The sequence below is a fragment of the Moschus berezovskii genome, chromosome 25 (assembly GCF_049115385.1).
Source record: "Moschus berezovskii isolate FMDL1 chromosome 25, NW_MosBer_1.0, whole genome shotgun sequence".
Taxonomy (NCBI): domain Eukaryota; kingdom Metazoa; phylum Chordata; class Mammalia; order Artiodactyla; family Moschidae; genus Moschus; species Moschus berezovskii.
In genome coordinates this window covers 2,024,521-2,049,007 of record NC_142484.1, presented here as the reverse complement: position 1 = coordinate 2,049,007, position 24,487 = coordinate 2,024,521, and the positions used below count along the sequence as shown (strand labels likewise).

General features: G+C 63.3%; 2 protein-coding genes across 4 annotated transcripts; one reads left to right on the top strand and one right to left on the bottom strand.

The window, feature by feature from the left end:
- On the top strand, positions 1-19,114 carry TRPM5 (transient receptor potential cation channel subfamily M member 5). Its single transcript, XM_088832352.1, has 23 exons — positions 1-62; positions 357-483; positions 838-1,018; positions 2,021-2,187; positions 2,509-2,692; positions 4,269-4,333; positions 4,430-4,621; positions 4,892-4,994; positions 6,188-6,939; positions 7,022-7,162; positions 7,311-7,434; positions 7,716-7,861; positions 10,654-11,033; positions 11,136-11,400; positions 11,529-11,647; positions 11,806-11,938; positions 12,016-12,190; positions 15,709-15,862; positions 16,219-16,400; positions 16,561-16,693; positions 17,233-17,305; positions 17,614-17,680; positions 18,012-19,114. The coding sequence occupies exons 2-23, from the start codon at positions 367-369 to the stop codon at positions 18,116-18,118; spliced, it is 3,960 nt and encodes a 1,319-aa protein (XP_088688478.1). The 5' UTR covers positions 1-62; positions 357-366; the 3' UTR covers positions 18,119-19,114.
- A 122-nt stretch (positions 19,115-19,236) lies between these two features.
- On the bottom strand, positions 19,237-23,204 carry TSSC4 (tumor suppressing subtransferable candidate 4). Of its 3 annotated transcripts, none has more exons than XM_055415246.2 (3): positions 23,046-23,204; positions 20,613-20,729; positions 19,237-20,468 (listed from the first exon to the last, which is right to left on the bottom strand). In XM_055415246.2, the coding sequence occupies exon 3, from the start codon at positions 20,444-20,446 to the stop codon at positions 19,469-19,471; it is 978 nt and encodes a 325-aa protein (XP_055271221.2). In that variant the 5' UTR covers positions 20,447-20,468; positions 20,613-20,729; positions 23,046-23,204; the 3' UTR covers positions 19,237-19,468. The 3 variants fall into 3 exon arrangements, with proteins under 3 accessions (XP_055271221.2, XP_055271223.2, XP_055271222.2); XM_055415248.2 differs by lacking the exon at positions 23,046-23,204 and adding an exon at positions 22,348-22,369; XM_055415247.2 differs by lacking the exon at positions 23,046-23,204 and adding an exon at positions 21,209-21,232.
- Between the last annotated feature and the right edge of the window lie 1,283 nt (positions 23,205-24,487).

Sequence of the window (24,487 nt, the reverse complement as noted above, 5' to 3'; positions counted from 1 at the left end):
ACCCCCTGCCAAAGGCTCGGCAGAAGTGGCAACGGACACGGCTGGCTCGTGGCACTGGGAGGGTGAGTAGAAGCATGGGGTGGGGAGGGATCCAGGAGGAGCTTCCATCCCGGCCTGGGGCCGGGAGCTCTGGCAGCTTGAAGAGGGCAATGCAGACGGGAGGCAGGCTGAGACCAAGGGGCTACAGGAGGGCTGGGGTCATGGTCAGGTTTGGGGACTGCAGGGAAGGGCGCTGGGGCAGGTGTCCCCCCTTTCCGCCTGCACCCGGGCTTCCCTGCAAAGGCGGCTGGGCTCCAGCAGGAAGTGGGTTGGGGCTCACCTCACCTCAGCCCACCCTGAGGGCTCTGTCCCTGCAGACAGGACCCCATGCAGGACGCCAGGGGCACCCGTCCCAGCAGCCCCAGGGGTACTGGAGACACATGGGGGCCGAGCCTGGGCCGGGGTGAGATCGTCTTCGGAGGGTCTGGGAAGAAGCGAGGCAAGGTGAGAGCTGCCCCTACCTGGGGACTGGCCGGCACCACCCCTGTGCTACCCTGGACCCTGGGCCCCTGACTCCCATCTCCTCCAGGCTGCTCTTTCATAAGGGGTCTGTTTGGAGCCCCCAGGAGGGCGGAATTCTGGAGCTGGTAGCCCCCTCTGGCCTCTGCCTCCTACCCCAACACACAGCAGATCCAGGCCCCTCCTCCAGCCAGCCTCGGCCGCTCACAGGTCACCCAGCGGGTCCCGATGGCCTGGGGAGCCCTGGCTTCCAGCTGCGGCCCTGCCCCCACCCTCTGGAGCCCAGCCCACCCCTGTGCCTAGCGCCCCCTCGCCCTGCACCCTGCTCCCACCCTGCAGTTCGTGAGGGTGCCCAGTGGCGTGGCCCCGTCTGTGCTCTTCGACCTCCTGATGGCTGAGTGGCACCTGCCGGCCCCCAACCTGGTAGTGTCACTGGTAGGCGAGGAACGGCCTTTCGCGTTGAAGCCGTGGCTGCGGGATGTGCTACGCAAGGGGCTGGTGAAGGCGGCTCAGAGCACAGGTAGGTCAGGGTGCAGGCGGCTCAGGGTGCAGGCGGGTCAGGGCACGGGTCAGGGGGCAGGCGGGTCAGGGCGCAGGTCAGGGCGAGGCAGCTCAGGGTGCAGGCAGCTCAGGGTGCAGGTCAGGGCGCAGGCAGCTCAGAGCAGGCAGCTCAGGGCGCAGGCGGCTCAGAGCACAGGTAGGTCAGGGTGCAGGCGGCTCAGGGCGCAGGCGGGTCAGGGCAGGGGTCAGGGGGCAGGCAGGTCAGGGCGCAGGTCAGGGCGCAGGCAGCTCAGTGCGCAGTCGGCTCAGGGCGTAGGTCAGGGCGCAGGCAGCTCAGAGCAGGCGGCTCAGGGTGCAGGTCAGGGCGCAGGCAGCTCAGGGCAGGTGGGTCAGGGCGCAGGCAGCTCAGGGCGCAGGCGGCTCAGGGCGCAGGCAGGTCAGAATACTCAAGAGGCCCCGTGCTGGCCCCCAGCCGCCGTCCCCATGGTCGCCCTCCCTCTGTGGCACTGCGGGGTGGTGGGAGCCGCTCTGGGGGACACGGCCGAGGGGCTGAAGGTCCCTGGGCTCAGAGCCTCCCCCAGGAGAGCCCGGCCACATGTGAGGTCAGCAGGCCTCAGCGGGAGACCCCAGGGAAGGGCAAAACCTCCACAGTCTGCTGTCCACAGCCGGGCCTCCTTTACCCCATCTCGTGGGACAGCACTCTGGCCGGCCAGTCGCTGGGGTCAGAATTAAACTCCTGGGCTTTGATTTCAGAGCTGGGCCTTCGGAAAGCCCACGCAGGGAGGGGAGTGTCCGCCCTCCTCCAACCCAGAAACGACTGTAGAAGAGACAAAGGCCCTGCTGACCTTTGGGCCGAGGGCTCTGTGCGCTAGAAGAATGTCCTGGGTTCTGGGCCAGCATAGGCCAGGGTCTGAGTCTCTGTCCAGAGGGCAGCGGCGGTCTGCCTCCAGCCCTAACCCTGACCTTGGTCCTGGAGGGCACCTGGGGAGGCCCCTGTGCTCAGGGACCCCTGTGCCCACAGGAGCCTGGATCCTGACCAGCGCGCTACGAGTGGGCCTCGCCCGCTATGTTGGGCAGGCTGTGCGTGACCACTCCCTGGCCAGCACGTCCACCAAGGCCCGCGTGGTGGCCATCGGTATTGCCTCACTGGGCCGCGTGCTGCACCGCAGGCTCCTGGACCACGCCCAGGTGGGCGCCGGGCTCTGGGCTCTCGGGCCGTGGGACATGGCAGGATGGGGAGGCCCCCAGAGATCAGTCACCTCGGGGCTGGAGGGCATGCCTGACAGAGGCCACCAGGGCCATCTCGCAGGCTGACCACACTACACCAGCTTTGACTGAGCCCCCACCTGCCAGGGCAGCAGTGGGCAGGTGGGTGGAGCACCTCCTCCCCCCCGGGCATGCAGGGTGCTATCTCGAGGGTACCCTCCCTGGGCGCCCACGCAGCAGCAGCGGCCCTCCCTACATCTGGGGGCACAGGCCACGCCTGGGCCTCACGGTGTGTGTGCCTAGGGGGATGGCCCCGTGCACTACCCCGTGGACGATGGAGGCGGCCAGGGACCCCTCTGCCCCCTGGACAACAACCACTCCCACTTCATCCTGGTGGAGCCAGGGGCCCCCGGGAAGGGCGACGGGCCCACAGAGCTGCGGCTGCAGCTGGAGAAGTACATCTCGGAGCAGAGGACCGGCTACGGGGGTGAGGCTGCCCGGGGCGGGGCTGCCCGTGGGGGAGGGGCAGGGCTGCCCGCAGGGGAGGGGCGGGGGCGGCCCACAGCAGAGGGGGGCTGCCGGGAACACCGTGGTGGGGGGGTCGCAGGGGTGGACAGGGCTGAAGGGCCACCAGCTTGGGCCGGGACGGGCATTCCAGGCTGAAGGCACCAAACATACCAGAGCATTGAGACCTGGGCCGCTGAGGGGGTCTTGGGTGAGGGGGCTGCTGGCCAGGGTGATGGGGAACACAACTTTGGGGAGTCCCTGCCTGGAGGTAACATTCCCACCAGGCAGCAGAGTGGTTGCCGGTCCGTTTCCAGTGCCCCGCCACTGCACCCCACCCCAACCAGAGGCTCTGGCTGGGGGCTCCAGGCTCTGCCAAGAAAGTGAGATTTGCAAGTTTCCAGGGGCCTGTCTCCCTCCACCACCAGAGGTTCGCTGCCTGCAGGGGGCAGTGCTGCCCGAGGAGCAGCCTCCAGCGTGGCCAGGGCGGGTCTGAAAGCGGGATTTGCCAAAGTCCGTGTATTTACACGGAGAAGGCAATGGCAAGCCACTCCAGTACTCTTGCCTAGAAAATCGCATGGACAGAGGAGCCTGGTAGGCTGCAGTCCATGGGGTCGCTACTAGTCGGACACGGCTGAGCGACTTCACTTTCACTTTTCACTTTCACACATTGGAGAATGAAATGGCAACCCACTCCAGTGTTCTTGCCTGGAGAATCCCAGGGACGGCGGAGCCTGGTAGGCTGCCATCTTTGGGGTCGCACAGAGTCGGACACGGCTGAAGCGACTTAGCAGCAGCAGCAGCAGCAGTGTATTTACAACTGACATTTACAATCACAAAACATGTGTGATCACTGGCAATATTTATAAACAGTGTGTGTGTGTCTGCCAACTGAGCACTCTTTAATGAAAATGCAACCTAAGCCGTGTTTAACCCTCACCTGGCCTGGGCTGCTGAAGCCAGGAGGCTCACACCCACTCTGTCCAGTATCCTTCCCGCTTGGCAGGCACCTTGGCAGTTAGAGGGAACCATTCTCGGGGCTGGGGGCCGTCCAGTCTTCCCTGCCTCCTCCCAGGAGTTTGCCAAGCTTTCCCCACACAGCCCACCCGGCAGGTCCGGGCTTCTGGGGCTGCACATTCAGAAGTCTCACGTCTGTTTTTCGGGGGTAAGTGACTGACCCATGCCCCTCCTTCACCATGCTGAGGTGCTCTGGGGCCCTCAGATGGCCTGGCAAGTGGTCAGTGGAGCTTTGTGCCCTGGCCAGGGAGAGATGGCCACCTTTGGAACGTGGTTGGCGCAGCCAGGGACTCGATGTTCAACTTGACATTTAAACAGCCACGAAGTGACCACACTGGACAGTGGGGTGTGGGCCTGGCATCCTTGTCCTGGATGACAGGGCAGCCGGGAGCCCCTCTGGAGAAAAAGCCTGTTGCCTGGAGTTTGCCCACAAAAAGCTGCAGGCTGGTGGTCTGAGGCCCAGGGGGTTACCCCACAAGAGGGTTCCAGGCCCTCCGCTCACCCGGGCACCTGGGTGGACACTGTGCTCCATCCTTCCACAGGAACCAGCAGCATTGAGATCCCTGTCCTCTGTCTGCTGGTCAATGGGGACCCCAGCACCCTGGAGGTAGGGCAGGTGGGGGCCTCCCATGGGGCCCCCCAGCCAGTGCCGGGTGGCACCTGGCACTGACCCGGTCCACTGTGCCCCCTCCACCTGCCTCAGAGGATTTCCAGGGCCGTGGAGCATGCCGCCCCATGGCTGATCCTGGCGGGCTCAGGGGGCGTCGCGGACGTGCTTGCTGCCCTCGTGAACCAGCCCCATCTCCTGGCACCCCAGGTGGCCGAGAAGCAGTTTAGGGAGAAGTTCCCCAGTGAGCACTTCTCCTGGGAGGACGTCGTGCACTGGACGGGGCTGGTATGAGCCACCGGAGAGAGGGCTGCGTGCTGGCCTCCGCCCTAGACCCCGGCCCCTGGACTGCGCATCCGTGCCTGGCCCCTCTGGCTGCAAAGCCCCAGGGCTGGCCCCCGCTTCAGGCCCTCGTGGAGGAGGGACGCCCGTCTCTGAGGGTGGGGCTGCCCTGGGCCCTGTGGGTGGCGGGTTGGCACTCTGGCTGGGGACTGGGGGGTCACACACCGCCTGCCCTGCCCGCGGGGTCACCTCCGGGCCTTTGTCCTGGGGTCCCAGCTACAGACCATCATGTCCCACCCACACCTGCTCACCGTGCACGACTTCGAGCAGGAGGGCTCCGAGGAGCTGGACACGGTCATCCTCAAAGCGCTGGTGAAAGGTGAGGCCGGGCCGGGCCCGCTGGGGGCCCACGGGGCGCACTGGGGGGGTGGCCGGCCAGCCTGGCGAGGGGCAGCCCCCGCCCCGGGGTCTCGGCCTCCAGGCCGCCTGAGCCTGGGGTGGCTGCACCCTGCTGTGTGTGTCAGCGCGAGTGTTTGAGCGTGTGTGCAGCCGCTGCTCACCTGGGCGGCAGCACGTGTGGCCAAACTGAAGGAACACGGGACCTTCCAAGGCCTCCGCACAGCGATGACACGCAAATCCAGGAGAGGTCTGTCTGTGGAAGGTTTACGTTAGTTGTATTTTATCACAAGTTTTTGTATCCGGGCCCCGGGGCGCCCAGGCCTCCTGGGGGTGCTGTGTGGGCTTCGCTGCATCGCGGCACGGGGGATCCTCCCAGAGCAGGGAGTGAACCTGTGTTCCCCCGCATTGGCGGGCGGCTGCTTAGCCTCTGGACCACCAGGGAAGTCCTTAGAAAGCTAAAGTGTGGATGTAGTTCAGGGCTTTTAGTGTTTCCTCACGGTGGCCCACGGCTCCTACTAACTCCCAAGCACGCCCACCACCCAGCAGGCCCACTAGACCCCCGCTTCCCCCAGTCCCTGGCGATCACGAGCCTGCGTGTCTATGGATCTGCCCACTGGGGGCACTTCCTGGACACGGGACCACACACCCTGTGGCCTTTGGAGTCCTCCTCCGAGCGCGATGTTTTGGGTGGTTGTCCAATACACTGTAGCCGGTATGGGGGCGCCAGTCCCTTTGGGACAGTGATAGCCTGCGTTTTGCTTCTTTGTCCCTCTGTGGAGGGACATTCGGGTGGCCTCCACTTCCTGGCTGTCACTCAGTGTGCGTCTCATTGAACATAAACACTTGTGGGGCTGACCACTGGCGGGGGACACAGGCCCAGACAGGGAGGGGTTCTGTGGGGCAGGGGGTACCCTTGAGGAAGGGAAGGCTCCTCCAGACAGGTGCCTGCTCCCCACTATTCCACCCAGCCCTGGGGTCCCCTTGGGGTCCTGGAGCTCCCAGCGGTGGCCCCTTGGCGGGGGGTGGATGTCTTGTACTCAGAGGGTGTGGAGGGAACCAGGGCATCGTTTCCATGGCCACACATCTAGGAGAGCTACCTTGAGGGACCCTGTGCCTGCTGGCTCTGCCGGCGCCTGGATTCCCCTTCACCCACCGCGCCCTCCCCGCCCACAGCCTGCAAGAGCCACAGCCAGGAGGCACAGGACTACCTGGACGAGCTGAAGCTGGCCGTGGCCTGGGACCGCGTGGACATTGCCAAGAGCGAGATCTTCAACGGGGACGTGGAGTGGAAGGTGGCTCCTGGCTCTGGCCGGTGCCGGGCGGGGACCTTGATGAGGGGCTGGGGGCAGGTGGCATCCAGGGCCAGCCTGGCCCGGCTGTTGCCATGGGAGCTGGGGAGGCCAGGGCCCCTCCCATTGGGCCTCAGTTGTCGGCATCCCAGGCAGGATGGGCTAAATGTCAGTGGCCGCCGGCCGCCTCGGTGCAGAGGGACAGGCAGGGCAGGGCACCTGGGAGCTGGGGGTCTTGCCGAGGGTCCCCACACCCCTCCCGCAGGCCCCCTTCCCCACGGGCTCCCTCTCACCCTCCGCCCGGCGCCCCAGTCCCGCGACCTGGAGGAGGTGATGATGGACGCGCTGGTGAGCAACAAGCCCGAGTTCGTGCGCCTCTTCGTGGACAACGGCGCGGACGTGGCGGACTTCCTGACGTACGGGCGGCTGCAGCAGCTCTACCGCTCCGTGGCCCCCAAGAGCCTGCTCTTCGACCTGCTGCAGCGCAAGCACGAGGAGGGCCGGCTGACGCTGGCCGGGCTGGGCGCCCAGCAGGCCCGGGAGCCGCCCGCCGGGCCGCCCGCCTTCTCCCTGCACGAGGTGTCTCGAGTACTCAAGGACTTCCTGCACGACGCCTGCCGGGGGCTCTACCAGGCGGTGAGTGCGGCGGGGTCAGCGGTGAGTGCGGGCGGGGGTAGGGCTGTGGCTGAGGCCGCAGGCTGACACACCTGCCCTCCAGGAACGGGGCCCAGCCCGGAGGCCCTCGGGCCAGAAGGGGCTTCTGGACTTGAACCAGAGGAGCGAGGACCCCTGGAGGGACCTGTTCCTGTGGGCGGTGCTGCAGAACCGCCACGAGATGGCCACCTACTTCTGGGCCATGGTGCGGGTGCCAGGAGGGGGCCTGGGGGTCCCGGGGGGCCGGGAGGACACCGGGAGGAGCCCTGGGGTGTCCTAGCGGGGGCTGGGAGGACGCTGGGAGAGGCCTTGGGGGCTGGGAAGTGGCTGCACACTTAGGCCCGGTCTCCCAGGGCCAGGAGGGGGTGGCTGCCGCTCTGGCCGCCTGCAAGATCCTCAAAGAGATGTCCCACCTGGAGACGGAGGCCGAGGTGGGCCGGACTCTGCGGGAGGCCAAGTACGAGCAGCTGGCCCTGGGTGAGCACGGGTGTGGGCACTGGGGGCAGGGCGGCCGGCGCTCCCGGGGGACACATGGGAGCATGTGATGAGGACAGAGCCCCACATCGCGGCCGGCCCTGCAGGGACACTTGGGGAGAGGGAGGCTCGCACGGCCTGCCGGGGAGGCCGGGTGGGGACAGGTGCACCTCACAGCCCCCGGGGAGGTGGGCGCGGGCGCACGGCCGTCCTGCGGGTCCAGCTCTGCGGGGGAGGCGCCCGGCAGGCGGGCCTGGGCATCACGGCAGCGGCCGCCCCCGCAGACCTCTTCTCCCAGTGTTACCGCCACAGCGAGGAGCGCGCCTTCGCCCTGCTGGTGCGTCGGAACCGCTGCTGGAGCAGAACCACCTGTCTGCACCTGGCCACTGAGGCCGACACCAAGGCCTTCTTTGCCCACGACGGGGTGCAGGTGAGCCCCGGGGCGTGCTGTGGGCAAGGGCCTGGGCAGAGAGCAGGTGCCCCAGACAGCCCCACTCCTGGAAGCCGCCCACCTGACTCCCTCTGCTGGCCACTCTCCCCACCAGACCCAAGTCCAGCCCTTTCTCCACCTCTCAGTTCAGCTCAGTCACCAGCCGTGTCCGACTCTCTGTGACCCCACGGACGGCAGCACACCAGGGCCTCCCTGTCCATCACCAACTCCCGAGTTTACCCAAACTCATGTCCATCGAGTCGGTGATGCCATCCAGCCATCTCATCCTCTGTCATCCCCGTCTCCTCCCACTCTCAATCCTTCCCAACATCAGAGTCTTTTCCAGTGAGTTGGCTCTTCCCATCAGGTGGCCAAAGCATTGGGGTTTCAGGATCAGTCCTTTCACTGAATATTCAGGGTTGATTTCCTTTAGGATGGATTGGTTGGATCTCCTTGCAATCCAAGGGACTCTCAGGAGTCTTCTCCAACACCACAGTTCAAAAGCATCAGTTCTTCGGCGATCAGCCTCCTTTATGGTGCAATTCCCACATCCATACATGACCACTGGAAAAGCCATAGCTTTGACTAGATGGACCTTTGTTGGCAAAGTAATGTCTCTGCTTTTTAATATACTGTATAGGTTGGTCATAACTTTTCTTCCAAGGACCAAGTGTCCTTTAATTTCATGGCTGCAGTCACCATCTGCAGTGATTTCGATGTCCAAAAAGATAAAGTCTGACACTGTTTCCATTGTCTCCCCATTTATTCGCCATGAAGTGATGGGACCCCCAATGCCATGATCTTAGTTTTCTGAATGTTGAGCTTCAAGCCAACTTTTTCACTCTCCTCTTTCACTTTCATCAAGAGGCCTTTGAGTTCCTCTTCACTTTTTGCCACAAGGGTGGTGTCATCTGCATATCTGAGGTTATTGATATTTCTCCCGGCAATCTTGTTTCCAGCTTGTGCTTCTTGCAGCCCAGCGTTCCTCATGATGTACTCTGCATATAAGTTAAATAAGCAGGGTGACAATATACAACCTTGACGTACTCCTTTTCCTATTTGGGACCAGTCTGTTGTTCCATGTACAGTTCTGACTGTTGCTTCCTGACCTGCATACAGGTTTCTGAGGACCCAGGTCAGGTGGTCTGGTATTCCCATCTCTTGAAGAATTTTCCACAGTTTATTGTGATCCACACAGTCAAAGGCTTTGGCATAGTCAATAAAACAGAAGTAGATGTTTTTCTGGAACTCTCTTGCTTTTTTGATGATCCAATAGATGTTGGCAATTTGATCTCTGGTTCCTCTGCCTTTTCTAAATCCAGCTTGAACATCTGGAAGTTCTTGGTTCATGTACTGTTGAAGCCTATCTTGGAGAATTTTGAGCATTACTTTGCTAGCATGTGAGATGAGTGCAATGGTGCGGTAGTTTGAGCATTCTTTGGCATTGCCTTTCTTTGGGACTGGAATGAAAACTGACCTTTTCCAGTCCTGTGGCCACTGCTGAGTTTTCCAGATTTGCTGCATATTGAGTGAAGCATTTTCACAGCATCATCTATTAGGATTTGAAATAGTTCAATTGGAATTCCATCACCTCCACTAACATTGTCCGTAGCCATGCTTTCTAACGCCCACTTGACTTCACATTCCAGAATGTCTGGCTCTAGGTGAGTGATCACACCATCGTGGTTATCTGGGTCACGATGACCTTTTTTGTACAGTTCTTCTGTGCATTCTTGCCACCCCTCCTTAATATCTTCTGCTTCTGTTAGGTCCTTACCATTTCTGTCCTTTATCGAGCCCATCTTTGCATGAAATGTTCCCTTGGTATATCTAATTTTCTTGAAGAGATCTCTAGTCTTTCCCATGCTATTGTTTTTGTTTATTTCTTTGCATTGATCGCTGAGGAAGGCTTTCTTCTCTCCCCTTGCTAGTCTTTGGAGCTCTGCATTTAGATGCTTGTATCTTTCCTTTTCTTCTTTGCCTTTAGCTTCTCTTCTTTCTTCAGTGATTTTTAAGGCCTCTTCAGACAGCCATTTTGCCTTTTTACATTTCTTTTTTGGGGGATGGTCTTGGTCCCTGCCTCCTGTACAATGTCATGAACCTCTGTCCATAGTTCTTCAGGCACTCTATCAGATCTAATCCCTTGAATCTGTTTGCCATTTCCATTGTATAATCGTAAGGGATTTGATTTAGATCATATCCGAATGGTCTAGTGGTTTTCCCTACTCTCTTCAATTTAAGTCTGAATTTGGCAATAAGGAGTTCATGATCTGAGCCACAGTCAGCTCCTGGTCTTGTTTTTGCTGACTGTATAGAGCTTCTCCATCTTTGGCTGCAAAGAATATAATCAGTCTGATTTCGGTGTTGACCATCTGGTGGTGTCCATGTGTAGCGTCTTCTCTTGTGTTGTTGGAAGAGGGTGTTTGCTATGACCAGTGCGTTCTCTTGGCAAAACTCTGTTAGCCTTCGCCCTGCTTCATTCCGTGCTCCAAGGCCAAATCTGCCTGTTGCTCCTGGTGTCTCCTGACGTCCTCCTTTCATGTCCCGTCCCCTGTGATGAAGAGGACATCTTTTTTGGGTGTGTGTTCTCCATCTCTGTTCTCAGCAAAAATGTCAGCCCTGTTAACCCGGAGCCTGGCCTCCCTCCATGGAAGGTGCTCCTTCTCCACCAGGAGGGAGGCTCTGGGGGCTCCAGGCTGGGAGGGCTGATGCCTTAGCTGAACCCTGAAGGGCAGGTGCTGCAGGCACTGCAGGGCAGGTTTGGGGGGGCAACAGCTACCCCTTTGTTTCAGGCCTTCCTGACCAAGATCTGGTGGGGAGACATGGCCTCAGGCACCCCCATCCTGCGGCTGCTGGGTGCCTTCTTCTGCCCGGCCCTCATCTACACCAACCTCATCACCTTCAGGTCCGTCAGCACAGGCAGCAGCTGCTTGCCAGAGCAGTGCTGGTGGCGACACAACCCAGCCTCGCCCCCCTCCCCTCGTCCGCGTGGCCCCTGCATGCCCCTCCCCGCATCCCTCTGCAGTGCATCCCCTGGCTGGGTGCCCTCCCCCAACCCTGAGGGCTCCTGTGCTCGCAGCAAGGAGGCCCCGCTAAGGACAGGCCCAGAGGACCTGCAGGAACTGGACAGTGTGGACACAGAGACGAGCCTACTCTGCGGCCTGGGCGGCGGGTGAGGGCCTGCGGAGGGGCCGTGGTGGGAGCTGGGCTTCCATGGGCAGGGGAGCTCGGGACCCGGGGTGCTCGTCTTACCACTGCCTGTGGCCTCCTTCAGGCACAGGGCGGAGGAGCTGGCCGAGGCGCTGAGGGGCGAGGGTGACCGAGGCCGGAGAGCTGCCTTCCTGCTCACACGCTGGAGGAAGTTCTGGGGGGCGCCCGTCACCGTGTTCCTTGGGAACGTGGTCATGTACTTTGCCTTCCTCTTCCTGTTCACCTACGTCCTGCTGGTGGACTTCCGGCCCCCTCCCCAGGGGCCGTCAGGGTCTGAGGTCACCCTCTACTTCTGGGTCTTCACGCTGGTGCTGGAGGAGATCCGGCAGGTCAGTGGGGTCCCGGCACAGCTGCAGACGGAGCCCGGGGGGTTGTGGATCACAGCCCGGCCCAGGAGGGGCCGTGGCCCGCGAAGGGGAGCCCGGGCTGCCGTCACTGGGCTGTCTGCCCCTGCCAGGGCTTCTTCACGGGTGAGGACACGAAGCTGGTGCAGAAGCTCGCGCTCTACGTGGAGGACAACTGGAACAAGTGTGACATGGCGGCCATCCTCCTGTTCACCGCCGGGCTCGCCTGCAGGTCGGGGCTGCGGCCCGCAAGGCAGCCCCGGGGGGCTGGGGGCAGGGAGGCCTCCAGGGTGGGTCCGCCTGGCCTGGCGCCCCTGCTGTGTGTCCCGGAGGAAGCCCCAGCCCTCTCTGGGCACGGGCGGCAGTCCAGCTCACCCTCCCCGCCCACAGGATGCTGCCCTGGGCCTTCGAGGCCGGCCGCACGCTGCTCGCCATTGACTTCATGGTGTTCACGCTCCGGCTCATCCACATCTTCGCCGTCCACAAGCAGCTGGGCCCCAAGATCATCATCGTGGAGCGGATGGTGAGCCCGGGCCGGGACGGCGGGCCCAGGCCCTGCTTGGCGAGTGCTGACTCTTCTTCCCCCACCCTGCCCCCGAGATGAAGGACGTCTTCTTCTTCCTCTTCTTCCTGAGTGTGTGGCTCGTGGCCTATGGCGTGGCCACGCAGGCGCTGCTGCACCCGCACGATGGCCGCCTGGAGTGGGTCTTCCGCCGTGTGCTCTACCGGCCGTACCTGCAGATCTTCGGGCAGATCCCGCTGGATGAGATCGATGGTCAGCACTCAGCCCGGGCCGGGGCTGGGGGGCTCTGTGCGGGACCCGCCCCAGGGAGTCGCAGCACTGACACCCCTGGCAGCACTCTCCTTCTGAAAGACCCTGGACACCTGGCCCTGCAGAGGGGCCTCTGGGGGTCACAGGAGACCCTGGCCTGATGGCTGACGGTGGGGAAGTCCCCCGGGCTGACCCCAGGCCCGGCACACCTGCCAGGTCACAGCCGGTGGGGGACAGGTCCGGGCTGACGCATGCCAGCTGTGGAGGCCCCAACCTCGGGCCCTGGCTGGGAGACAGATACGAAGCTGTGGGCAGAGGGGGCCGCGGTCGGGGGGCCTTGGAGGGGAGGTGGGTAGGCACTCGGCAGGGCTGGGCCCTCTTGCCCCCGGCCAGTGCCTGGTCTGGGCCCCAAGATGGCCCTCCCGGCACGTCCCTGCCAACTATGCATGCAGCCTGCCCGCTGGGGAGGCCCTCGGCTGAAAGGCCGCTCCTGAGGGCACCCTAGCTTCTGGGGACCCACCTGACGTGTGAGCCCAACACTGTGCCTGCCTGAAGGGGTGTCTCCAGGGCCGCCCCCATATAGGGGTGGGGGTGGAGGCTGGTGGAAAGTGAAGTCGCTCAGTCGTGTCTGACTCTTTCAGACCCCATGGACTGTAGCCCACCAGGCTTCTCCGTCCATGGGACTTTCCTGGCAGGAATACTGGAGTGGGTTGCCATTTCCTTCTCCAGGGGATCTTCCTGACCCAGGGATTGAACCCGGGTCTCCTGCACTGAGGGCAGACTGTTCACCATCTGAGCCCCCGGAAAATCCTCCCATGATAGTGCAGTGGGGTGCCAGGGGTGCTTGGGGATCCGCGGGCTGGACCGGGAGCGCCTGTGTGGGCCCTGGCATGGCTGGGGTTCACTGAGGAGCAGGAGAAGGGGGACAATGGGGGCCAGCGCGGGGGCCCAGGGCTCCAGCCGTGCCGGCGCTCCCAGGGTGCAGAGCGGGGGCAGGGGGTCCTTCACTCAGGCGGGTGTCACGAGGCAGTCACAGGCGCACAGTCCCTGAGGCTGTCTGCAGCCGCTAGTGAGGCGGGTCAGCGCCCGTGACCTGGTAAATATTTGTCCAGGGGCGAGGACGTGACTCAGACCAGCGGGCTCCAGGCTGCGCCGTCACGGGAGCTGCCTCCTACTTAGACAGTTTTGCGGGCTCATTTCCTGGGCTGTTTTCTTAGTTCCCCCCGCACCCGGCACGGGGCTCCATGTGTGCTCTCCCATGGGCACCATTTTCCAGGCCATTAGTTTAATGAGCCCCTGTCTGCCCTCTCCGGGCAGCCCCGCCTGGGGGACGCTGCCATGACCTCCAACTGCCCCAGTCCCACAGGGCTCCTCGGGAGGAGGCGGGAGAAGTGGGCGCCCAGGACTGGGCAGGGGTGGGGTCCCTCCCACCGTGATGGCCACACATCAGTACGAGGGAACTCTGTTATGGTTCGGGGTCCCCAGGAGCCCAGGGTTGCCTGGGCAGGACTAGGGGTGCAGACTCCCAGGGGTCCAGTTTTCAACGCCACTATTGCTGCCAGGCTGAGCCCCACTGTGGCAGGGCCAGCCTGGGCCAGTTCGCCGAGAGTCCCTCCCCCTCCCCGTCTCTCAGGGTGGACCCCTGGCCAGCCCCTCCCTGGGAGCCCACCGCCCCACAGGCAGAGAGTAGTTTGCTAACTTACGGGCTGAGAGGGAAGGCACCCCCAGCATGTGGTCCCATTTGGGGTCCTGGGTGGCCGCCCTGCTGTCCCTGGTGCACTCGAGCCTGCAGGAGCCGGGTCCGAGTGTCCCGGGCAGAGCCCCCCTCTGGGCCCCAGGAGGCCCCAGGGACGGCCCATCTCCCAGCTGGGCCTGGCAGCGCCTCTGAGAGTCCCAGGGGAGACACAGGCGCCTCGTCACCACGGAGCTGCTTCCATCAGACGGGCAGGCACTCCAGGCCGCTTGTTGTGCCCAGGGCGAGAACGGATCTGCAGGCCGGGAGGGCAGGGGCGGCTGGGGAGGGGTCTCACACGGAGCCCCCAACACCCATCAAAGTACCTCATTCAGGAGGGGATCATCCCGTGAGGGAGACACACACACATGGAAACAGGCCCTGCCAGCCTGACATGCAAGCCCAGAGGTGGGGACATGGGCACACACGTTGAAATAGAGACCCCAATGCCCCCCGCTGAGACACAGCATGAAGACCTGGGGAGGGGGGAGGAGGCAGTCACAGAAACACAGTCCTACGTACACACACACACACACACACACACACAGACACACACACACAGAGACACAGAGACACACACAGACACACACACACACAGAGACACACACACACACGGCCTACACACACACAGAGACACACAGACACACACACAGAGAGACACACACAGACACACACACACAGAGACACACAGACACACACACACAGAGACACACACAGACACACACACACAGAGACACACACAGACACACACACACACAGAGACACAGACACACACGGCCTACACACACACAGACACATACAGACACACACACACAGACACACACACACAGAGACACACACACACACACAGAGACACAGACACACACGGCCTACACACACAGAGACACACAGACACACACACAGAGAGACACACACACACACACAGACACAGAGACACACACAGACACACACAGACACACAGACACAGACACACATGGCCTGCACACACACAAACACACACACACAGAGACACACACACACAGACACACACACACACACACACACACACACACAGCCTGCGGAGGTCACCACCTGCAGCCTCAAGCCCTCCTGACAGGGAGACGCCCCAGCCCCCGGGGCCCCCGCATCCATGCGCCCCCTACCCAGGCCTCCGTCTGCACCTCCCTCCCATCTCCCGGGGCAGGGGTGGGGGCCAGGCTGGCCCTGCAGGGGCTGAGACAGGCAGGGGAGGGGCTGGAGCGGGGCCCCTGCCTCAGCCTGCCCCAGACTGGGTGTTCACTGCCGCCCCCTCCTGCCCCGGCTCGTCCTCGAGCCGACAGTAACCCATGTCAAGGGCGTCCCGCCGCTGCCGGCTTGGGGAAGGTGCAGACCTGCCCCAGCTCAGACTCCTGTGGCGGGCAGTGAGCCACGGGCCTGAGAAGTCCTGCAGGAGAGACCCCACGCCCTCGCCAAAGCCAGCGCCCCCCACGCTGGCTTTGAGCAAGCTTTGGGTGGGGGTGGGCTGACACGGGCTGGGCTCTGTCTCCAGAGCCCGTGGGCCGCTGTGACCTCAGCCCAGCGAAGTGGGAGGAAGCAGGGCCGGCATGGCCAGGCAGACCACCCAGGACCCGGTTGTCCCAGGACTCGGAGTCTGAGCGCCGAAGCCTGGACCGTGTGTGGGAAAGCACAGGAACTGGCCGCCTCCCCGGGCCCTCCCCCTGGGTGGCCTCCACTGCGGGGACACAGCTCTCGACGCCCGAGGGCGCTGGCGGCTCGGCCCGCCCAATGCCACGTGCCCGGTCCCTTGCAGAAGCCCGCGTGAACTGCTCCGTGAACCCGCTGCTGCTGGAAGGCTCGCCCTCCTGCCCCAACCTCTACGCCAACTGGGTGGTCATCCTCCTGCTGGTCACCTTCCTGCTGGTCACCAATGTGCTGCTCATGAACCTGCTCATCGCCATGTTCAGGTGCCCGCCCTGCCCCCCGGCTCTGTCCACTTTGGGGAAGGGGGCCTTGGTTCTGGTCCCTCCGGTCCAGACCTGTCCAGCCCTCCAGACCACAGGGGGCAGTCGCCTCTCTGCCCCCAGGAGGGGCTTGGGTATGGGGTGCCACTCCAGAGCTGGGACTCCCCTCTGGAGGTCTCCCCTCTGGAGGTCTCCCCTCTGGCACTCAAGGCACCGAGGAGGTGGTGCAGGCCCGGCAGGGGTGTGCGGGCAGGTGGGCTGGGTCTGCCAGGCTGCAGCAGAGGGGCAGTGGGGCACCCCGGGGGCGGGGCGGGGAGCAGGGCCGCGTTCCCACACCGCCCGCCTGCGGCCGTCTGCAGCTACACGTTCCAGGTGGTGCAGGGCAACGCAGACACCTTCTGGAAGTTCCAGCGCTTCCACCTCATTGTGGAGTACCACGAACGCCCTGCGCTGGCGCCCCCATTCATCCTCCTCAGCCACCTGAGCCTGGTGCTCAAGAGGCTCCTGCAGAGGGGGATCCCGCAGAAGCGGACGCACCTGGGTGAGGCTCCTGACAGAACCGCGCGGACGGGGGGCGGGGCCCTGGGCCCAGGCGGGGGCAGGGGGCAGCGGGCCCGGCCCCCTCTGCCGCGGCTCCGAGGGCCTGCCCACCATGGGGCTTCCAGGCCTGGACCCTGCCCTGAGGCTGCCCGGCTCCCCAGAGAGGGATCTGCCAGAGCCGCTGGACCAGAAGGTGGTCACCTGGGAGGCGGTGCAGAAGGAGAACTTTCTGAGTGAGCTGGAGAAGCGCCGGAAGGAGAGCCAGGAGGAGCTTCTGCGGAAGGTGGCACACAGGTGTGGGGGCGCCCTCCCTGGTGCGGCGGGCCGCTGGGGCGCGGAGCCCACAGAGCTGCCCACGGGGGCCAGTGCCCTCCCTGCAGGGCCGGGAGGTTCTGGGGGTGCTGCTGGAGGGCCAGCTCAGCGGGGCTGGGAGATCTCTGCGGGGTGGCGGGCTGCCTTAAGGCTGGCATGGCCCCTCACGTCACAGGGTCTGGGCTGGGTAGGGACCCAGTTCTAATAAGCAGCCTCTCACCCTGGACTGGGCTCTGCTGGGCCAGGCCTGCCCTACACTTGGGGGTTGGCGCCAGTACTCGTGGGGTTCCTCCTGCTCTGGGGCGAACCTCACACCCATGCGCCTGGCTGTGGGTGGGAGCAGCCCTGACCCCCACCACCACGCCCGAGGGGACGGAGCACCCTGAACTCAGGTGCCCACAGAGGCTCAGCGACCCCCAAACGCACCCGAAGGGTCTGGGCATCAGGGCAGGGAGGTGGGAAGGCCCCCGGTGTGGGGCACTGGCCTTCAGCAGCCTGCTGCCCGTCCGCTCCCGCCACAGGGTGGATGTCATAGCCAAGTACCTCGGGGGCCTGAGGGAACAGGAGAGGCGCATCAGGCATCTGGAGTCTCAGGTAGGCGGGCGGACCAGGGTGCCCTTCTCCCTGGGCAGGGCCTGGCAGGTGGGCATGCAGTCAGGGCAGGGGCAGGGCGGGGAAGGCCTGAGGCTTTGGGACTTGTGCCCACCCCTCCGGGAAGAGACCCTGCCGCTCCTCGGGGGTCCTGCGCTGAAGACCCCTCCCCGTCCACTCCTCACTCACACGCTGGAGCCCCCTCCTCCCTCTCGAGTGACAGCCGCCAAAGCGGGGCTGGGGGCAGCTGGCTGGCGGGGCAGGGGTGCACGCGGGCCCGGCCCTGGAGCCCCCATCCTGCCCTCCTCCAGGTCGGCTCCTGCGCGGCGCTCCTCTCCTCCGTGGCTGAGTCACTGGCCCCCGGCAGCACCCACTGGAGTGAGTGACAGCCCCCGTGCCCCGGGCGCTCGGGCGTGGGCGGGCACGGGCAACCCTCTGCCAGCCTGCAGGCCTGGGGGCTGTGTCCTCTGCCTCACCTTAGGCCTCCACTTCCCACCTGTCCTGGGAGACAGGCCCAGGTCTTGGATGGTCATTGGCTGGCCACGGTCTTTAGGGCGGGTGGGGCTCTCTGTGGGAACCCACCAACTCAACCACGGCGCGGTTCACGGGCCCCACTGGCTTCCCCCGCCCCCCTGCCCAGGGCCAGCTCTCCCCGGGGCTGCCCCACTGGGCACCCAGCAGCTGTAAAGGGGTCTTCCTTCCCCCCCAGACTCTCGGAACTCCAGCAGCGGGAACCCACCGGCCTCTGCTGACCACGGAGGGGCCCTGGGTAGCAACAAGCACCCTGAAGCTGGCCAGCCGCCCTCCAACCCCTGAGCCACCTGGACGTCAGCACACAGCCCTGCGCTCCCAGGGGCCCAGGCCTGGAGGGCACGGCCCTTGGTTGGGCATCCTGGGCCCCGTGGAGATGCCAGCACACTCCCCCGCCAGTCGAGCACCCTGATGGGATGTACCACCCTCGCCCTACCCAGCACCTCCCCACGTCTGGGAGTGCAGTGATGTGCACCATGGGCCCAACAGCCCCCCGAACCCCATCCAGAGCCAATCAACTGGGGCCAGAAGTGCAGGCCTCGCTGATTGTCTTGTGGGGGGCCTCCCTTTAGGTGGGCAGCTGCCTTGGGGTCCACACGCAACCTGTGTCACCCACCAAGAGACTGCTCTTTTCTGAAACGCTTGGAGTTAGAATCTCTGTCTTCAAGACCCAGGCTGAGTGCTCAGTGTTGGCGGCCACCCCCACGCCTGACAGCACTCACGGCAAGTGCCGGGCCACCCCGTCTGAGGACCCACCACCACCCCCGAAAACTGCTTTACGGTCAATGGGGCCGGGAAAGCACACCCACACCTGGGGCTGCAGTCCCACGGCAGAGGGGACCCTGGGAGGCGTCTGTTTAGTGAAGCACGTGACCAGGGACGGGGCCCAGGCCCCTCTGGGAACCCCAACAAGGCGAGCAGGCAGCCAGGCTGGTCTCCCCTTCCCTTGGGGACCTGGAGCCTTGGGGTAGGGGACATAGTGGCAGGGCCAGGCTGGGGCTTGGCAGGAGTCACAGGAGCCATGCTGACTCCTGTCTGCCTCCCGGCACCCTCTGGGGACCGACCTCACTGCCCTGCACGGCAGTCCTGGCGACACCGGTCATCCCCACACACGAGGCAGCACGGCGTGCAGGGCCAGTGGCGGCTGCTTCCCGGCCACGCTCACACTCCACTCTCTCCAGATTCACACCAGCCTCCGTCCCCAGTCCTCACGTGAGCAGCTGCGAGTCCTCCCGGGACGGGCTGGGGACTCAGCCTCCTGCTCGGGACCGAGGCGGGACTCGCCTCAGTCCAACAGAAAGACCTCCTCCTGACGCATGCGGGACAATGGGGGCTGGAGGGCAGAGGGCCCCGGCTGCGGTCGCCAGGGGAGAGGCGGTCCACACAGACACACGGAGCCAGAGGAACATGCAGAGCCTTTACTGTCTCCTGGGCAGAGAACGGGTTGGGCCTCCATCACCCCCGGCCCACAGCCTGGCGAGGTCTCAGCTCCCTGGTGGCACCTACAGGCAGTTGACAGGCTGGTTCATTGCCCTGGAGCCCTGAGCCTGCTCCAGCCCTGAAGTTGCCCGGGGGCAGCGGTGGCCAGCCTTCCAGCACAGCCAGGTCAGGGAGACGGCCACGCGGCCTCCTGGCTCACACCTCCGCGCCTGGGGCCTCGGGGCTGCCGCCTTTGCTCCGGAAGTGGTCCCTGCTCCGCTTCTTGCTGCCGTGGAAACCCACTGTCTCCACGAGCGGGGGGCTGGACCTAGACTCGGCGTGGGCCACGCCTGCAAGTACACCCACCTCCTGCAGGCCCCCTCGGGGTCCGCTCCACTCCTCGGTTTCAGGGCTCCCAGGCCTGGCCAGGTGGGCCAGCTCCACGGGGCCCTCGCCCCCTGCCGCTCCTGGAAACCCAGGGTCACCCCTGCCCGGCTCCCCTGCCTTTCTGGGGACCCTCCTCCTGTCAGGCCGAGCCTCACTGGCTCGGGCGGGTTTAGTGAAGACAAGCCGGCCCTCCCCACAGCTGGAGGGGTCCTGGTTGAAGGAGGGCAGGTAGTCGCCAGGGGCGGCCAGGTTCTGCGGGCCCAGGAAGGCCAGGGCGGCGGCCTGGTTGCTCTGCTCGCTGGCTTCGGCCACATCTTCCAGGCTGTACCTGGTCCAGCGCTCAGGGTGGGTCACGTAGTCAGGGACTGGGGGCGCCCTTGGGGCAGCAGGGCTTCCAGCGGCCCTACCCGGGCCCCCCGCTGCAGGCTGGCTGGAGGGTGTCAGCAGCTGCTGGAAGCCCCCTTTGTCCCCCGGGCTGGCTGGAGCCGCAGCGGGCACAGCCCGCCTAGCGGCCCCCTCCAAACCATCGAAGACGCTGCGGCTGCGCTGGGAGAAGGCGGAGCTCGCGCCTCTCAGGTGGAAGGGGCGCACCGCCTCTGCGGGGAGTCCCCTGGGCGGCGAGGGGGGCTCGTCGGGGCCCGAATCCCCGGAAACCTCCCCAGGCAGCACCCCCGGGGACAGAGTGTCCACCCCAGCACCATCGGGCAAACTGAGGTCGGAGTCCGAGTCGCTGAGGGAGACAGTGTCAGGAGGCAAGGCGTCGACCTCTGAGTCAAGGAAGTGTTGGCTGTCCCCTGCCTCTGCCATGTGTCCCCAGGCCACGCCACACCTGTAGCAAAACAGCCCCGGGAGTCCCCGAGAACACCACAAGCTCAGACCCACCACCCCAGGCAGGATCAGCAGGAAGAGCGGTGTCCCAGGAGGAAGGGCCAGCGCCCCCGCCCTACCCACCCACCGAAAGCCCTCCTCTTACCTCCCTGTCTGATGGGCACCTGCTGGACGCTGGAGGGCAGGTGGGGTGAATGCTGACGAAGGTTCTTGGTGGCAAAGGCCCGCGGGGCACGGCTCTGCTCAGCGGCTCGGTGACTGGCTAAGGGCAGGGAGGGACAGCCAGCCATTAGACCAGATGGTGGACAAACAGGAGTGGTGCCACCCCCGGGGTGGGTTTACAAAGCCCCCAAACAGCCAGGCCAGGAGCTGGTCACCTCCCTCAGTCCTCTCCAGCCAGCTGGGGCTTCAAGCCAAGGTCACCAGCAATCCTTGCGCGCCCTCTATTGGCCAAGTGCGGTACGCGGCAGGCAGTGTGCTTAGTAGCTCAGTCCTGTCCGACTCTGCGGCCCTTTGGATTGTAGCCTGCCAGGCTCCCCTGCCACTAGGATTTTTCAGGCAAGGATACTGGAGTGGGCTGCCATTTCCTTCTCCGATAAATAATGAAGAATTCTGTGCTAACGCAGCTATCATCCTCCTCGCACTGGCTAGCAGCTGCAGGTGTGAAACATTAAAAAAAAAGATCTGTGGACTACAGACTGGAGACAGGGTATTTTGGCCGTTAACTGAGTGCCGACTCACTTCGGGGAAAGCCTGGCACGGTTTCATTCTGACGCGGGGCCGGTGTTTCCACACACTAGCACGTTCCGTTGCTTTGTCCTCGTAACCTGTACACTTCCTAATGGATTACGAGGAGTTGTAAAGGGTGATCACACTTCCCAAAAAGTGAAATTATAGAGTCTACTTTGTATCAGTCACTACTGTAATCTTGCTAACCGACAAGTCCCGCGGTGGTTCCACGTGGGAGCTTAGTACATGTTTTCAGGTCAGTGAGTGCTCAGAGGTACGGAAAACAGCTGACAGTCATGGCAGTAACTGCAAACCAGCTCACTGAACAGCTCGAACTGACTCAGTCAGGACTTCATAAATATCTGTTGTATGGATGAGGAGTACGTTTATTCACTTTGCTGCTGCTGCTGCTGCTAAGTCATTTCAGTCGTGTCCGACTCTGTGCGACCCCATAGACGGAAGCCCACCAGGCTCCCCCGTCCCTGGGATTCTCCAGGCAAGAACACTGGAGTGGGCTGCCATTTCCTTCTCCAACGTGTGAAAGTGAAAAGTGAAAGTGAAGTCGCTCAGTCGTGTCCGACCCTTAGCGACCCCACGGACTGCAGCCTACCAGGCTCCTCCATCCATGGGATTTTCTAGGCAAGAGTACTGGAGTGGCTTGCCATTGCCTTCTCCTCACTTTGCTAACAAGTGCAATAAAGAATTTTAGAGCTTGCTGTGGGATGCTGCCTGGGAAAAGGGCAGGCAGTAAGTACTTCACAAAGTCAGGGGCACCTGCTGGCTCTGTGGGGAGGAGGTGTGCTCCTGAGTGCAGAGAGATGCCCTGGGATCTCCAGAAGGGGCTGCAGCCAGGTCCTTGGCATCTGAGGGTCAAGCTCTCAGGAAGCTGGCTCAGTCTTACTTGGCAGAGGCCGGCCCCACAGCTCCTGAGGCAACCTCCAGGGACATCTCCTGTGATCCTCCACACACCCTTCACTTTCCCAGCGGAGCAGAGAAGTCTTGCCAACACCTGCTTAGTATTCCAGTGTCACCAGGCACCCTGAATCTTGTTTCCAGGCCCAGAGGACAGGCCTCAGCCTCAGTCCAACAACTTCCTCTTCCCACCAAGCCTCCCTGCTTGCCCAGGGTGACTCCATTGCTCCTGCACCCACCAAAGACCAGGCCAGGTGGACCAGGAGTGGCTCTGAGTGCCCTGCTCTAGGTCAAATACAGGCGAGATCTCCATTCCTCTGGATCTTGCATGACTCCCAAAATGAAGGAGCAACTCCAGGAAAGGGGACACGAAGTAAACGCCAACGGTATCTGTTTTAGGGCTGGCAGGACCGCGGTGGGGAGATAATTTGCCCGTCATTCAGTACATTGGAGGCAAAACTGGAGTTTCAAGCAGCCTCCGGCTTCCTAAATTTGCACTCCCGTCCCCTGGACGCCCGTGATCAGTGGGGCACGCCGAGGGGAGCCGGGAATCGCGCCCCAAGATCGGGCACGCCAGGTCTGCGTCTCTGAGCGCTCCGAGACCTTCCTGAGCTCACTGCAGCGCAGAGCTGAGTGCAGGCTGACGGAGGCGCGGCTCTCTCAGGGCCGGGGTCGGGGCTGGCCAGGCCCCAGGGAGCGCTGGCTTCCTTGCGGGTTGTCTGTCTCCCCGGGAGGCAGAGCCTTGACTTTCTCCACTCCACGCGCCCAGAATCTCGGCGCGTGCCCAGCAGGGCTCGTGTCTGCGGCCAAGTCGGGCGGGGGCGGGCCAAGGGTCCGGGCCTCACGAGGGTCTCCCTGTTTGGGGCAGCAGACTACGGACAGTCGCCTCCTGAAGCCCGACGGGTCAGCAGCACGACCCTTCCCACCAAAAACCTACCGGCTCATTTCAGCCTGGCTGCCTCCATCTTGAGCCGCGCTCAGCCCTTTGGGAAACCGAGTACCCCGCTGGCCGAGGGCCGCTTCTCCCGCGCCTGAAGAACTACATCTCCCACAAGGCACCTGGCTTCCACTCCCGAGGCCTATCGGGAGTGATGTCTTTGCGCATGCGCCGCCTTCCCTACAGGAAACGGTGGCGCTCCTTCGCGAAGAAACCGGAATTGACTCAGGAAGGGAGTCGGAGTGAGGAGGCAGGGCTGCGACTCCCAGAATGCTCCAGGGCTAACGGCCAGAGCCTCGTTCCTGGTGCTGTAGCCCACTTTGCCGGAAGCCGCGGAACCGGAAGTGCGTCACGTACCCGCGCGGTCCGGGCACTTCCGGTCCCTTTCCGGGGCAGCCGGCCCTGCTCCTTCGGGCCCCTGGAACCGGGCCGCGGGGCGTGTCCCGCGGCGTGCAGCTTCCCGCCCACCGGACGACTCGAGCAGGCCGCCGCGTGGCAAGCCGCCTGAGGGAGGCGCCCTGGCCTCGCCTGCCGATCGTCTGACTGGCCATTTCTGCCCCGAAAGTGAAAGCCCCCAGTCGTGTCCGACCTCGCGACCCTGTGGACTATACAGTCCACGGGCTTCTCCAGACCAGAATACTGGGGTGGGTAGCCCTTCCCTTCTCCAGGGTATCTTCCCAACCCAGGGATCTCCCGCACTGCAGGCGGAGTCTTTTACCAGCTGAGCCACCAGGGAAGCACCCACTGAAGCTCAGCGCAGATCCTCGTCTCCCCTGGTGGAGGCCCAGAGCTGCACCCAGGCCGGGCTGCGGCCCAGCCCAGGAACCAGAGAGCACACAGGGCCCATTTTAATATGCAACCTTGGGACACGTCTTACGGCATCTGATCCCATCACTGCACGGCAAAGATGGGAAAACAGTGACAGACTGTTTTTTAGCCTCCAGAATCACTGCAGATGGTGACTGCAGCCATGAAATTAGGACACTCGCTTCTTGGAAGGAAAGTTATGACAAACCTACACAGCTTATTAAAGAGCAGAGGCATTACTTTACCAACAAAGGTCCGTCTAGTCAAAGCTGTGGTTTTTTCAATAGTCATGTATGGATGTGAGAGTTGGACTATAAAGAAAACTGAACATCAAAGAACTGATGCCTTTGAACTGTGGTGTTGGAGAAGACTCTTGAGAGTCCCTTGGACTGCAAGGAGATCCAACCAGTCCACCCTAAAGGAAATCAGTCCTGAAAGTTCTTTGGAAGGACTGATGCTGAAGTTGAAAGTCCAATACTTTGGCCACCTGATGTGAAGAACTGACTCATTTGAAAAGACCCCGATGCTGGGAAAGATTGAGGGCAGGAGAAGGGGACGACAGAGGATGAGATGGGTGGATGGCATCAGACTCAATGGACATGAGTTTGAGTAAACTCTGGAAGTTGGTAACGGAC